The 15,072-nt window shown below is 45.6% G+C and overlaps 1 protein-coding gene across 1 annotated transcript in view; it reads right to left on the bottom strand.

The window, feature by feature from the left end:
* Positions 1-3,531: 3,531 nt before the first annotated feature.
* The window catches only part of med13a (mediator complex subunit 13a), a 71,538-nt gene continuing 59,997 nt past the window's right edge, over positions 3,532-15,072 (bottom strand). The window contains exons 16-30 of the mRNA XM_080866413.1: positions 13,680-14,596; positions 13,348-13,515; positions 12,663-12,886; positions 12,322-12,511; positions 11,584-11,986; positions 11,206-11,437; positions 10,805-10,996; positions 9,924-10,147; positions 8,485-8,627; positions 8,173-8,331; positions 7,127-7,315; positions 6,661-6,803; positions 6,408-6,572; positions 4,858-4,958; positions 3,532-4,644 (exon numbers count right to left, since the gene is read on the bottom strand). Of these exons, the coding sequence (XP_080722539.1) occupies positions 4,512-4,644; positions 4,858-4,958; positions 6,408-6,572; positions 6,661-6,803; positions 7,127-7,315; positions 8,173-8,331; positions 8,485-8,627; positions 9,924-10,147; positions 10,805-10,996; positions 11,206-11,437; positions 11,584-11,986; positions 12,322-12,511; positions 12,663-12,886; positions 13,348-13,515; positions 13,680-14,596 (3,583 nt within the window). The 3' untranslated portion in view covers positions 3,532-4,511. The remainder of the gene's footprint in view (positions 4,645-4,857; positions 4,959-6,407; positions 6,573-6,660; positions 6,804-7,126; positions 7,316-8,172; positions 8,332-8,484; positions 8,628-9,923; positions 10,148-10,804; positions 10,997-11,205; positions 11,438-11,583; positions 11,987-12,321; positions 12,512-12,662; positions 12,887-13,347; positions 13,516-13,679; positions 14,597-15,072) is intronic.

Genomic DNA, 15,072 nt, shown 5'->3' with positions numbered 1-15,072 from the left:
AAATGATATCATGTATTTATTATCAGCCTACATTTGTACAAAATTCCAAATGACATACACATAAGAATCACCATCCTGATATCAATACTTTTGCCCATACGAAAAATGTCGTGAACACACTAATATTTCACCAGTGTTGTAACATCACATGTCGTTAGCATAGTCTGTCTGTGTCTTCCCTCTGCAAACAAACATGTTAGAGTTGGTTGTGATATACAGTCTGCATAAGTGTGGTCAATCTAATAAACATTTGTAAGGAGATGGCAGTTACTGTGAATGTACAGCAGTTACACAGTGATTAGTAATAAACAGCCAGACAATGACTCTGACAATCTCATTCAATCTTGCAGATTGCACCTTCTGTGGAAAGTGGTACCACACGGTGTGTGTGGACTTCCCCTGTGCAGAAGGCGACTACAAATGTTGTGGGTGCTAAATAAACAGAAAAAATTGATCCCTGTTGTCTTTGCTTACTGATTGTTTTTAGTGTTGACAATCCACATTGCTGGCATTGCATCTTTCAACATGTTTGTGGGCAGATTTGGATGTACCAGGGGTAAGTGCAGCCACTCAGCCTCTACTCAATGTGATCATAGCAGCAGGTGCAGATGTGTCACAAGTTAATCTAGTAGTGGCCTATGGTCATGTGTTAGTGGTGGGAACAGTCATATCCACTCACTCTCACTGGCTGTTTATTACTAATCACTGTGTAACTGCTGTGAATTCACAGTAACTGCCGTCTCCTTACAAATCTTCATTAGATTAACCACACTTATACAGACTGTATATAACTCCAGCCATGTTGATGAATTGCCTATATTGGCTGGAAATATTCATTTTCAGGGAAAAGACACAGACAGACGATGCTTACAGGATGTGATGTGACAACACTAATGAAATATTGATGTGTCATATTTGTCCAAGGCGTATTTCATTGTTATGGAAAAAGAGAATATTAAAATCATGATGACCAATTGGAGTGGTGATTTCTATGACTTTGTGTATATAATTTGGAATTTTGTACAAATGTAGGCCAATAAGGAATATATGATATCATTTCATTCTTTCCAAAGGTTTATTTGCATGACGCACAAACAGACACAATTGAAAGGTACAAATGTGCATGACACGAATTCAAACGTGGTGCAGATGTGTGTCACAGGCTGATCTGGCTGTAGGCTGTGGCACTTGGCCAGAGGTGGCGCTGGTTGACTCGAGTCCATGTTAGTGCACAAAGTAAACTGCACGCTGTAGTTGTGAAGCAAAAACGCTGAATTCGGAGAAATAAACCGTGCGAGGGGAACGATGACGACGACAAGAGTCTCCCGATCGTTTACTCTTGCTGTCCTGTGAACAACATCGGCGTGGTGTTACTTGTTTGCTGTTTTCGCGATCGCGTCGCGCATGAGGATATCACCAGGTAAACTCGCCACATTTTTAAACATTTTGTTGTTCAACAGCATCAAGACTGACGGAGTGTGTTTGAGACAACCTCACAAGTGTCACAGGTGACACATTTGGCGTTTTTTTGCTGGTTTGTCGGTAGCAGCTCCTGAAACGCAAGAATGCCACACATCTGTTCGACCAACGCCAGTTGATCTAAACACCAGTAGATCTGGAACACCGGTGTTGTGCCAAAAAGTGATTGTCTGCCAAAAACTGATTTCCGGTATTTGCCAAAAACTGATTGCTCGTATTTAAACTGCTATAAGTAACTTGATGGCCTATAATATGTGAAACATATGTCAAATGCATCCCTCATGGATGACACAAAGTCATATTGAGCCACAAACAACATTCGTGTAACAAGGTAGAAGCCGCAATCAGTTTTTGGCAGCGACTTTTATAGAACCTTTATTTATGCAGTTTAAAAAAATCTCATTAACATTAAAAATGTCTTTTGTAAGAGTAAGACAGCAGAAATGGCAGCAAATATTACAATAGTTCAGTAAAAATATTGTAAGTGGGGGAAAAGGACCGGATTGGTTATAATGTGAGTACAATAACACAGAGTTATAAAGATACTTGAAAAAACAGATAATCTTTTAATTCTATATATAACCCCTTTGTAAACGCTGTTCACCGAAGTCTATTTACCAACATACGTAAAGATATTACACATAAAAATACACGGAAACATTGGAAATCACTTTTTGGCACAACACCGGCACGTTTATGGAAACGTCTTTGCCGTTGTTTGGCACTTTCACTCCATTATAGATACCCTAAATCTCATCGTTACCCACAGGGAACACCGTGGGTACTGTGAAAGCAAAAGCACTAATGTCGTCGGTGCCGTGAAGCAGCAATGACCGAACAAAGACTACTCCAGCCTGCGCGTGCTGCGAGCTCTCTGATCATAGGCGCGTGTATATGATGGGGATTGTTTCATAGTTACAGCTAGATTACACACGCTTTGATTTTTTATAGTTTGACTATGTTATAACGGACAGACAACAATGGAAACTGTTTATTCTAGCTTATGCCAGACTGGTGGAAATGTTAAAAAACAATAATATGTAGTATTTTGATTACACTAATGTTTTGCAAATACCGCTTATGATGAGATATTAGGGCTTTTAGATTCCTGCCCATTTCTAACTCCATTTAATCTTGATTTGTACTTACCCAAACAGTTTCTGGTGTCAGTATAAATTCCACATTTTGAAGAATATACAGACAGCAGTTGGTGAGGAAGGAAAACGGAGAGCAGGACCCGTTTATCCCCCTGTCGCTGACAGCGAGAAGAAATGCAGAAAATTATCAAAAGAATGAACTGCCAGCTGCTACTACATGCCACCCAGGGGCAACTCAGCCATTTACAAGCAAGATATCCCACTCAAATGGCTCTGCGTGGTTATTCCAATGCCTTTTCCCACATGTGAATAGTGTGGTAACAAGCTTGCAGAGATATTGTATATTAGACGCAGATGGTTACTGCAAACAACCATGATTTTCCAAAAAAGAAAACATGGCAAAATAAACTTTCATAGGTTTATTAAATATTGAATGTATTTATCTACACTCAAAATAAGACCAAATACATTTTAATGGTCAAATTTTCCAAGCCAACAGACGCTGGCTAATATGAAAGATAAAGAGCAACATCAGTAGATGGAGGAAACATCCAGACAGAACATGTTTGTCTTTGCATGTCCAACGGGCAGCCATCCATAACAGGTTCATTTACACCACACATTTACTTTCACACTGAAATGGGACTGGTCTAAATGTGTCCATAACCAATCAGAAGTGGTGCCAGGAGGCAGACCTCAGCCAATGGGAGTACGGAGAGGCGCGCTACAATAAAGGGATGTGCTGAAAAGGACACTGCATGTCTCTTCTCACGGTCTTGCTTTCATTTTCTTCTCGAAGAAAAATAAACGGATTAAAAAAAGAAATAAGATTAAACCTGAGGTCAGCTACTTCCAAGAGATGCCAATAGTTGTCACTCCGCTGCACTATTGGTGTCCTTGTCCAATTGCACATCACAGCCCCCTCCCCCAGGCAATAAACACAAGCACAGGAAAATAAGTTGACGCACTTTATTCCTAAAACAGAAGCCACACCACCGACTGCTGGCATGGCATTCATATAGAATTATTTTATATATATTGCCGTTTGGTTTTTGTGTCTAAATGTGTGGTATAAAATACTATATACAACAATGTACCTCTTTATTTGAACACAGTGAAGTTCATTGCTGTACAAGTCCTCTGTAGCTACAGCTTTGCTGTAAGGTCTTCACGCTCAAAGGCATGAAACATAGTTCTCCACTCTAATTCTTCTGTACATTGTGACAATACAAATATTCTGTCTCCATTACAAAAAATAATACTCTAAAAGCAACCTACTGGGACTTTCATTTTTATGGGATTTTTTCCTCTGGTGTTTTTATTAAGACGATTACATATATCTTAGACCAATTGCTTTAAAGCAGGAAGGTGATATAAACCTTCTCCATTTTTTATATATAAAAGAGGTTAAGAAATAAGACAAATTATACATTTAAAAACTTACAATAAATAAGATGAATGCAGGCATTTTGTTTGGATACAATTACATCCAAAGGAATAAAAAGGAATTTCATGTCTTAAAACCAAAGATCCATTCTTGGGTTTTTTCCTTGATCAAATATGTCCCTTTTCTTCCAATAATTTTACAGATAAACTTGTCTCATCGATACAGACTGGCCAGTGACTGTGCTGCCATGCTACATATCATGACAACCAATCTGTCATTCTTTCACGTTCATTGAATGCAATTCAGCTTCTAGTTTCCCCTCTTTTTTATTCCCTTGTCTCTACGTGCATGTCTTTAAATCACAGGGACAGAATATCCAGTCTCACGGGGGAGGGGGGGGGGGGGGGGGGGGGGGGGCGGCGTGGTGGAGAAGGACTGGCTAGGCTTGGAAAACCATCTGATCCCATCTTGGTGCAGGATCCAGCTCCGTACACTGGTTTTCACTCATTATGACCCCCCGCCGCCTTCTTCCTGTAACAGCCTGATGTTTACAACATGTTCATGATGAAGTTGTACATCTGGTTGAGCACCACAAAGTGAATTGGTAGACACGATCGTCGGTCTTGCGTAGCCGGGTCACATGTCAGCCAGGAGAGGGCGTTGTACTGCTCCAGCACAAATCTGCCGAGGAACACAGGCATACAAAACGGTTACGCTTCAACGTTCAATCGATGAACATTAAAACATGCGGCAACTTTTACCAGCATTGTGCACAAACCAGCGTCAGTCTGAAATCGGCTACAAATAGAAAACTCACCCTGGAAACAGTCAGCAGGGTGGTAATAGTAATTTGTGCACTCGACCTGATGCAGAGTGTGTGCTGGTGTTGTTTACCTGAGTACATCTGAGGTCTGATTGGAGTCGAGGGGGTGGGAGTGTTTGCTGTGCAGCAGTTCATCTGATTGCACTGAAGCCACATGGAGGTGCAAAGAGGCCTGAGAGGAAGCACGGGGGGAAGAGGTGGCGTCAGAGGCATTATAATGAAGTTATCAACCTTTCATTACATGTCATTTAAATAATGACAGCTCTTTTCACAGCAGAAGGGTAGCAGCAGTGAGTCTGCAGCCAATTCCAGAAGCAATGGATAAAAAGGCAAACAAAACAAAACGACCTTATTCTAAGTACAACACACTTTGATTGTGTGCAATTACGCACAAGGCTTCAATCACACTTGCTCAAGCAGCAACATTCTTCACCAGCCTTACAAATTTACTGCATTTCCGACATAGCTGTGGTTTATTGGGGTGGTGAACCAAGTCTATGCCAGAGCGGTCAGAGCTATCAGCTGAGCCCGGGATTAACAACCAGCACTGTTTATAACGGCCACGCAGAGCTCTGTCGTAAAAAAGTGTCAGTGCATTTTAGTAGAACACCCGACAGGTAAGAAAAAAGGTCAGGGTTGCAACCCACACAGGACACTGGTGTTGGGCTTTGGGTGATAATGTTCAGGACGGCTCCTTAAATTCACTAGTAGGGCTGTGCGATATGACCAACATCTCATATCCCGATATAAGACATCTATCAGCCCGACAACAATACAAATCACAAAAATGTTACACTTTCTGAAAATTCTGTGAATCTCGGGCAGCTCTACTTGCGTGAAGAGTTTCCAGCTGAGTGTCGTGCACCTGGAGTCGAGTGTTTTGACAGATGCATGAAACGATAAATTTTAGACATAAGTTGTAAGGTCGCTGTATTCTTTGTATTTATTAGGTGGCGTGCTGCAGGGAAAAGCGCGCTCTAACATTTGAGTCTGAGGCTTATTTGGAGCACCTGACGGCTCTTTTTTGCTTCTCGTCTGTAAACTCTCTCCACACTCTTTCACGTGATCGCTGCGTAGGTGGTAGAAGACGTTTGTCGTGTGGAGTCTGAGGTGGGGGCCGGCTTCCTGCATAATTACAGTTTTCTGGTTCGTGTCAGACTTTTCATAACCAACCCATGTCCGTGCTACAGAGGCAGCCCCTCCTTTAGGAATAAGGTGCTGGATTTGTTTTGACTGGTCCTTCTGTTTGTCATCATTTTAGTTTATTTTGAAAAATCTCAACAGCATCTTGAGCTTTATTGTGAAAGGTTTATGTGGAAAATAAACAAGCAGACGCTGGGTTTACCGTCGTTGTTGCTAATGACAACACATAAAAACAGTGACTTGTCCGTCCGTAGTGTGGTTATTTTAAATATAAGAGAAAGAGAGAACTTAAAAAAATTAATATGGCTGCTTCAAAATAAAATAAATAAAAATACAATATTGCCATAAATAGTTTATTTTGCGACACCACGAAACAAACGATAGCGTGACATGAAACAATGTTTTCATATCGTCATCAGATGTATATCATCATATTGAACAGCCCCAGTAAAGATGCAGGAGTATCCTTAAGTAGTACCTTGAGAAAGAGTGGGCACTGGTTCTGAGCCTGCGGACAGGCTGACCAGAACCAGTCAGGTAGTGGGCCGGCTTTGGCCGTGGAGACGAAGTAGCCGAGTGCCAGAGGCTGCTGCAGGAGGTTAGGAACTTCTTCGTGGGACTCCATACGATCGGTACTCTGACCCTGCAACGAGGTGGAAACTCGAGATAAACTTTTTGCTTTCTAAGCGTCATGTTGCACAGCGTGTGTGTGCGTTATGTACATGTTGTACCTTGCTGCCATCACCTCCGTGGTGGTAATGAGAGCCAGGGGAGTGCACCGGGGAGGTGGTAGGTGAGATGTTGATGATGTCTGGATCCACTAAATCGTTCTCCTGGTCAAGCAGGGCCAAGATCCCGATAGCATCAGAGCCATCTGTGGAGAAGAGAACAGCTCAATAGGATCTGCGATTGGAGGGTGAGTGTGCCACTTACTGTAATGCAAATTGTGACTGTAAATATAGCTTCTTTTTCTGCCAACAAATGTATTTTTCGCAAAAGAAATGAGCTGAAGACCCCTGAGGGTGCCATAGATGCAGAAAGCATGTATGCAACCATGACTACTATTCATTCTTAACAGACTAGAAAAGTAAACAGGGAGGATTTGGAAACAAACTGCACTGAACGGGGGGGTTGCTGTGAGACAAACAAACAAGAAACAGCTGCTGAGTGAAAGACAGATAAAGGAGAACGACTGACCAGTGGTGGGATTGAGAATGTCGATGTTGGTGTCGATGTTGGTGTAATTGCAGCTGGCGACCTGGACGATGGCAGAGGTGGGGAAGACCAGGATGTGGGTGCAGGAAGTGTCCTGCGGCGTGCTAAGCTGCGATGTCTGCATGTTTAAGGTGGTGCTGCGGCCAAACACCGAGCCCGTCGACACCGAGTCTGAGAGGACGCACAGAGGAGAGAGAAAGGGTCAGTGAAGACACACAATATGAACAAGAATCCATTCACAATCCTTTTGTCTAGTACAAGTAAAGTGATTAAACTGGTGCTCGCTGAGCAAATTCATCCCATCCCAATCGTTAAAAGTGATTTAATTTCACCGCACCATCGTGACTATGTTAACAGAAAAGCCGAGTTAGAGCTTTAACTGATTAACACAGCTACGGCATTCAAAATTGAAAGAATTAACTGATTAAATATTCATATGTGTTAATTTTTGCAGCTAAAAATCACAGTATTAGGTTTTCAAAGCGTATTTTAAAGCGTCCTCACATATATACACACCACGGAGGAAAGTAGATTCTGAATGTCAGAACAGCTGTTACATTTAGTGCCAACCCCCTTAGTCATAGTCATCTGAGGCTAACACAGCCTCGCTAATCTCTTTCAGCTTGAAGGGGTTTTTAGAAAGGAGATGTCCTCAGCTTGGCATAGCTCAACAGAATCCCAGCATGATGCACTGACAATCCCCCCCTACTCGTTTCCCAAAATAAACCCATTGATCTGGCTCTCCATCACACTGCATTGAGATCAATGAGTATCTGAGAGGTAGTGCTTTATGAGCGAAAGGTACACGATCTTCCCTGCCATCAATCCGCCCTGGACGGGAAGGGAAGGGGGGGGCATTGTGATACGCTCCTACCATCCATCATGCCCCACACACACACACACACACACACACACACACACACACACACACACGTTGCCTCTCTGGGTGAAGTACTGTCACTCAGATACGACGTGTACATTAAATCAGTACGTTTATTTAGAATCTTTGTCAAGCGCACACGTTGTACCTGGCATGATGATAAAGGATCCCTGTGGCTCCATGGCAACCAAGCACACGCTGAGGATGCTGGGGGTGTCCGAGGCAGAGATGCCACACATTCGGCACATGTCCTTCAGACGTCGACTCAGTGACTGCAGGTTTCTCCTGTTCAACAGAATGCTCCAGTCTGGGACACAGAGGCGAGACAAAGGGGAGACTGAGTGAATCGTACACTGGTACGAAAACACTTCAGTGCTCGACAATCTGGTTTTTGGCCTCGGCAAACTTTAAAAATAAATAAATAAATGAATGAATGAATCAGCACGACTGTCCTCCTTACCTTTCAACTCTCCGTGCCCGATCCTGCCTAGTCGGCCAATCACCACCCTCCAGGGAAGGGATGTCATCTGCACGAGTCCCAAACACCAATCCCACAGTTTCTGTAAGCCAAGACGCCGAACTGACCCCTTTTTCCTCCGTGCCCTGCAGAACACACACAGCACAAACACGTCAAAACCTCGTGTTAGCCACTCAGCAGGGGTTCAATGCAGGATAAGCTGAACTAGGGCTGGGCGATATGACCCAAAATTCATATCTCGATATTTTTTAGCTGGACGGCGATATAAGATATATATCTCGATTTTTTTTTAAAGCCATAAAGTAAGAACAAAAAGAGAGTTCTTAGTCAAAGCTGTGTCCCAGATGTCACACAGGCACTTTTATTAACATAGAGCAGATGTACATAAAATTTACTCAAAAATAAATTATGAGCATTTATTAAATAATAATGCTCCATAAATAAAAGAAAACAATGTTGTTTTTGTGCATAACAAAAAGCTCACAATTGTGCAGTCAAAATGTAAACTAAAAGACGCTGAGCATAGTAACAAAGACAGATTTCACAGCTGCTCTGTTCCCAACTTCTACTCTGTGACTGACAGCATTGAGTTTGAAATCCTCTTCGTAACCACGTCTCTGAACAGGTGCCATTTATGGTCCTTATACACAGTAGGGTAATATTACGTTGAAGCACAGTACGTATCACTCCGCGAAGGCTCCTCGGTAGCCGTAATGCGCCGACAAACTATCAAGCGGTGCAGCTCCGTAGCTTACCAAAGTCGTACTCAAACATTTTTGACAGATTGCTGAGCGCCGTGTACCACATAAAATCGGTTCACGGCCATCAAGCACAACCAGAATTCATACATAAGGCGCGCTGTCAACTTTTGAGAAAATGCAAGGATTTTAGGGTTAGCGCTGTTAGCTCGTTAACACGTTGACGCCGTCCAGCCCCACGCACGGGTCGATGCGCAGTAACTCGTTAACGGAGATTTGCCGTGTCCGTCTTGTCGCTGCCTGCACGTGAAGCAATGGGGGAGGAGGGGGAGTTGTCTTCAGTGAAGGCGAGGCGGAGTAACGTTGCGTAGAGACAAAAGTGGACGAAAGAGAGGCAAACTTGCGGCTCCACAACTATAATTATAACGTAACATAGACTATATCGATATAAAGGATATTGTCACATCTTATATCTCGTATAAAAATATATCGATATGTTTTAAAAACTCGATATATCGCCCAGCTCTAAGCTGAACCTCTTGCCTGTTGTCTAAATTTGAGTGCTAAGCGTCGTGCAGATTAGATATGAAGCAGACACCCTGAGTGACATCGAGGTTAAACACTTGTGTAGAGTAATATTAAACAGCCAGGTTTTGTTTCATAAAAACATGCCACGGTCCAAACTGTGAAGATGGCAGGTTTGTAACGCTGATGCAGTCCTACCTGTGGGGTACATCTATGTTGATGATGCAGGTCTCCAGCAGTTCCCCATACAGGTCAGTGCAGGTAGCCAGAAGCCACCGTTGGTCGTGGGACAAACAGTAACCTACAAATAGCACGTTGTACTTCTGCGAGGCCTCTCCAAACGTCTCCCCCAGCTCTGTCTGCTTGTCCTTCACAGGTGCGAGGATGAACGGCGGCGTGTACAGACGCAGACACTCTGGCCTCTGCAGATGGAAAAAAAGATTCAGGATTTATGTTTCACCTCTTCTGCACCAAAGGATAAATACTAGATCTCTTCTGTCTTGGCTGACTTCCCATATTATTTATGGACAAATATGCTAATGTGTCTGTCCCATTGTCCCACCCATATCCCAGTTGTTTCTCCAAGGTACTTCAAGGCTTTCCAGTGTATAAAAGGAAAAGGTAGCATTGCTGTGAGGAAGGAAGTCAGCTGAATTAGGTCCTGATCTAAAGCACCCCTTTGTCTAAACTGGGAGTCAAGATCCCATTATGAAGGTCTCAGGGAGCTAGCCAAGCACATAATGGAAAGAAAACTCTGGAGGAGCAGAGGGTTACAAGTTCCTTTGGTCCGGTTCCAGTTTCAAAAAAAAAAAAAAAAAAACCCCTCTGGGGATGGTTAAGTCTGAAAACTATTTCTTTCTGGTTGCACACTCAACACAGCTGGGGCTCGAGGCTGGACCACATCAGGTCAGGTTCATGTTTGGCCTGAAACACTGCTGCTGGGGTCGGAGTGCCACCCTCTCTTTGCTCTCGATCGATCAGAGAAAGGAGGATACCCGGACAATAACACTAACTCACAGGACCAAAAGAGAGCACTGTGAGTTTGACAACGCCTACAACCTGGCTTTTGCTGCATTTACCTCCGGGCTCTTCAGTGCAGTGTCTATGGCCAAGCCCGGGCCGAAGCCGGTCAGTGATTTGACGTTGGTGGAGGCGGGCAGTGGCCGTCTGCACTGAGTGAACACTGAGAATGCGAGCGATTTGAGGTGCTGGGCGTAGATATGACGGTCTTCACCTCGCACTGGCTGAAGCAGGTACTGGCATGGGATAATCTGAGGTTTAACAGAAGAGAACGAAAGGGACACAAAGTTTTTAAAATGACAGGTAACCAAACTCTAAACTCTTTACCAATGCTTCTTTACATGCAACATGAAAAGTGGGAAGTAGCACACATGTTATGGTTGTGGAACAACACTGCAGTTCGCACGATGAGAATGAAATCAAAACAACATGCAGGACCTCTCCTTTGAAATCTACTTACTTGTACAGAAACAGAATTGCGGATGTGTGGAGGCAGCGACTGAAGCATCTCAAGGTAGCAGCGTAGCAGACCCAGCGTCCACACGCTGGATTGTGCGGGCACTGGCCCCGCGCCCCTGTCCGCCTCCTCGTAGCTAAAGGGGTCCACAATGTAAACAACGATGGCAGGTGGGTACGTGACAGCGTGGGACTCCCCATCCGTGGGCACTCCCACCTTCTCTCGCTCCAAAGTGCTACAGAAAATACAAGGACTCATTTTACGCTCAGCCAACTTATTCGCTTTAGATCATAAATGCTAAACTTTATTTTTTTGCATGAAAGTGTTTAGTATTAATACTTTTCTGTTGGATGTATGAGGGCTTTTGTGTTCTGACAATACCTCTCGGGGGGCTCTGTGGGCCCCTGGGCTTGGCTGCTGGAGTTGTCCCCCGAGGCACCGGTATTCTGGGTACCAGCCTGCTGTCCCAGCTGTCCACTCTGGGGGCCGCCTCCCTGGCCCTGGCCACCCATGCTCCCAAAGGGGGGAAAGGAGCCGGGCTTGGCAGGTATCGTGCTGCCGGTCTGGCCTGACGATGTCACGAGGTTGTTGGAGGGCGCAGAGCTGTTGGAGGGCCCGCTGCTGCTGGGAACAGTGGAGCCAGCGGCGTTCACTGAAGCCTGCTGGCTGGCTGTGCTGGAGGTGGAGTTAGATAGTTGTGTGGATGATGACTGGTTGGATGAAGGTGTGGGGCTGGGCTGCGTAAGGAGAGAGCTGTCTAATGCCTGTGATGCGAGGTATGGAGCTGCATCGAGAAACAACACAGGAAAGAAGAGCGCACATCGTTGGACTTTTATCAATAAGATAAAGCAGACTGAAAATAAAAAAAGATACTCCATTTACTACTTTTCAACATCCTCCTACTCTGATCACGCTTCTTTGGAAGCTCTGCTCGCTTTCAAGCAGTCAAGGTTCTCCAGCCAGCCTTTTTATCACATAGCAATATATTAATAACTACATCAAGAGGTGTTAAAAGGTGGAAATTCAGCACCAAAGAGCTGAATGAACCATATTATCCACCAGAACAACCAGCAGCCACACAGAATCAAGCACGTGGTAGGAAATGTCAGCGTAACGTACCGAGGTTGTGGCGGCACACTTGTGCATAGAGTTTGAGCTTAGCGAAGGTGTCACTGTTGCTGCTGGCAGCCTTGAGGAACCAATCACTGACTGGCTGATCCACGGGGGTCTTGGCTCCGTTGCCACCAACAAGGACGATGCCATCAGCGTAGCCTTTGGAAATGGGCCGGTGCTGTCCCAGACGACATGACTGGAGGAAAATGGATAATGGCGGCGTGTGAAAAACAGAGTATGATACATAGATTTACTTTCATTAGTTTGATTTAGCTAAAGAAAGTGCTGAGAGTAGTTGTTGTGTGGTGACAAACTAAAGGGGCATCGTATGGACATTTAATCCTTACCTCATAAACAGCGGTGAGGTCTCTGAAGAAGGTCTTGGCACCACTGAGCAGAGCCTCGTTGTCAGGACAAACAACCAGATAGCCGATGTCCCGCTGGGAGCCGAAGGGATCCAGCAACAGCTTCTCCCAGTAGGGCAGACCAAATGGAGACAGTACCACAAAGTCATACTCATAACCCACTAAGAAGGTGGGGATGGGTAGAGGCTCCGGGGACTCGTCTGTGCCTGTGGAGGTGATGGGAAACAGGAGAAGAGTGAAGGTAAAACCAAGCGTGGGTGGAAAGAAGCCGAAAGCAACAAGAAATAAACCAAAGAGTGAAAATAGTTAACTGGTAAGCTGTCACATTCAAACTTTCACTGTGAGGTCACCCAGCAACGTGACAGCTCCTCCCAGCAGAACCACAGCAGAGGGGCTTCACCCACTACTGATGTGACAGTCTCCAGAGCTTTGCTCCCTCGAGATTCAAACGTCATCCACAACGTTTCTTAATCATCCTTATGCTACAAACTAAGGATCTGACCGGCAATTCTTTTCAGTTAGCACTTTTGCACTCAGACAAGCAAGATTCAGGGATTTTACTCAGTCTGACACCTCTTCATCTTCTGTATCAGGAAACGAAAACAGTCAATCGCTAATAGCGTCGCGTGAATAGCAGCGAGGTCTCAGAGTTTAACACGGGATTTACCGTAAGAGCCCCGTCCAGCCATCTTGTGGAACTGCTGCCAGGTGAGGGGACCCTGAACGCCCCATGACCGCACCGTCCTTTTCTTCTGGATTGCATCCTGGAGTACGGGCTGCAGGGACATCAGCACCCGCAGCACATCCTGAGAGCACAGCGCACTCACGTCCACTGCTGGAGGACAGGTGAACACAGGAGACAGAGATTCATCACAACACCAACATTACGGGGGGGAAACAAACCATGGACTTTAAACATGGTGTTTAAAGAACAATTATTTTGTTTCTCAAAACAAAAACTATTAAAAAAGCAGGTTCTTGAAGGCGTTACGTCCTCACCATTTTGTTTGGCCCAGTTGTGCAGACAGGTGCTCTTGACCAGCGCCTCGTCCACCTTGCCACCTGACATGTTGTCCATGAACTGCCTGCCGTGCTCCATGGCCATGTAGCAGTCGCTGCGGTAGTCCCTCTCCTCTACCCGTACACATGGGGGTATAGGAGCCCCGCCTGGCCCCCGAGTCACTGCGTCATGCTCCAGAACTGAAATGGGTGAAAAGGGGTTTGTGCACTGATCCTGCAGGAGCAGAATCAGCTCGTCCGAGATATGGTCGCTTCTCCCGGCTCCATTTCTCTCCAGCGAGGAAAGCCGCAGCTCCTCGAAGCGCTTCTCTGCCTCTCTGCTGATGTCCGTGCCGCGGCCGATGATGTCCAGCTCGTCCTCCAGGAAGAGGCCCGAGCCGTTCCCATAGCGCCTGTTGACCACGGCGCTGAAGCCACAGTTGCAAAGTTTCTGGGCCTCGCTGACCGGGTCGCTCAGGTACACGCCCGCATCCGCTCCTTTGATGTTCATGTTGCACTCGCAGATGCAGCAGCTGTCAAAGTTGCAGTCCTTGAAGAGGTTCATGACCGTCTCGGAGAGGATGAGGGTGACGTAGAGGCTGTGGGCCTCGGGGATGGAGGGTACCGTGGCCGGCTCCACCGAATTCAGCGGTCGGCAGGTGGAGGGGGTTGACGCCGCTGGGGAGCAGAGGTCAGAATTCTCATACTTGATTGAACCCTGGACGCTGGAGGGGCCACGTGGCGTGCGGGGGGTGCGAGGCGTACGTGGGGTAGGGGCGGAGAAGCGGGGGGTGGCGGGTGAGGGCAGGATGCCGGTGCCACCACTGTTACTTGGTGGAGCGCTGTTGATCATGAAAGGCGTCTGGGTTTGAGGGGTGTACTCTTGGTCCATGGTGCTGCCCACACTGGGGATGTTACTGAGAAACGCAGAGAAATTAAAGAACACAAATTAGATCCGTCTCACGTACACGAGTCCCCTGGACAGAGGGTCTAACTGCGGTGCAAAGATATGGGAGACACCACACAGTTGTATGCAAAACATGGTTCTTCTTGGGTGCCAGATCAGTAACATTCAGTACACCGCTTGAGATAACAGCATACTGCCATCCACCTGTCTTGCTGAATTTGCGAAGACAATTTGAGTAATAAGGCAGTACAATAAGGAACGCAGAGTGGGTTCAGACACATGTTTACACATGAGGGAACACGAATGCAGGAGGGAGAGACTGCGAAACAAAAAAAGGCAGCAGAGGGAGAAGACATTCAATAAACATTTCAGCAAGCGTCCCTCTGAGGTGAGGACATTTTTGGGTTTGCAAGCAACTGTGAGGAAGCAGAGGGAGACCGAGTGTGTGAGAGAGCCAGAGAAGGGTGGGGGTGGGTGAGCACATCG

Source organism: Rhamphochromis sp. 'chilingali' (genome assembly GCF_963969265.1).
Source record: "Rhamphochromis sp. 'chilingali' genome assembly, chromosome: 19".
In the NCBI taxonomy this organism is placed as follows: Eukaryota; Metazoa; Chordata; class Actinopteri; order Cichliformes; family Cichlidae; genus Rhamphochromis; species Rhamphochromis sp. 'chilingali'.
The sequence above is the reverse complement of the archived record's forward strand: the minus strand, read 5'-3'. Positions and strand labels throughout refer to the sequence as shown.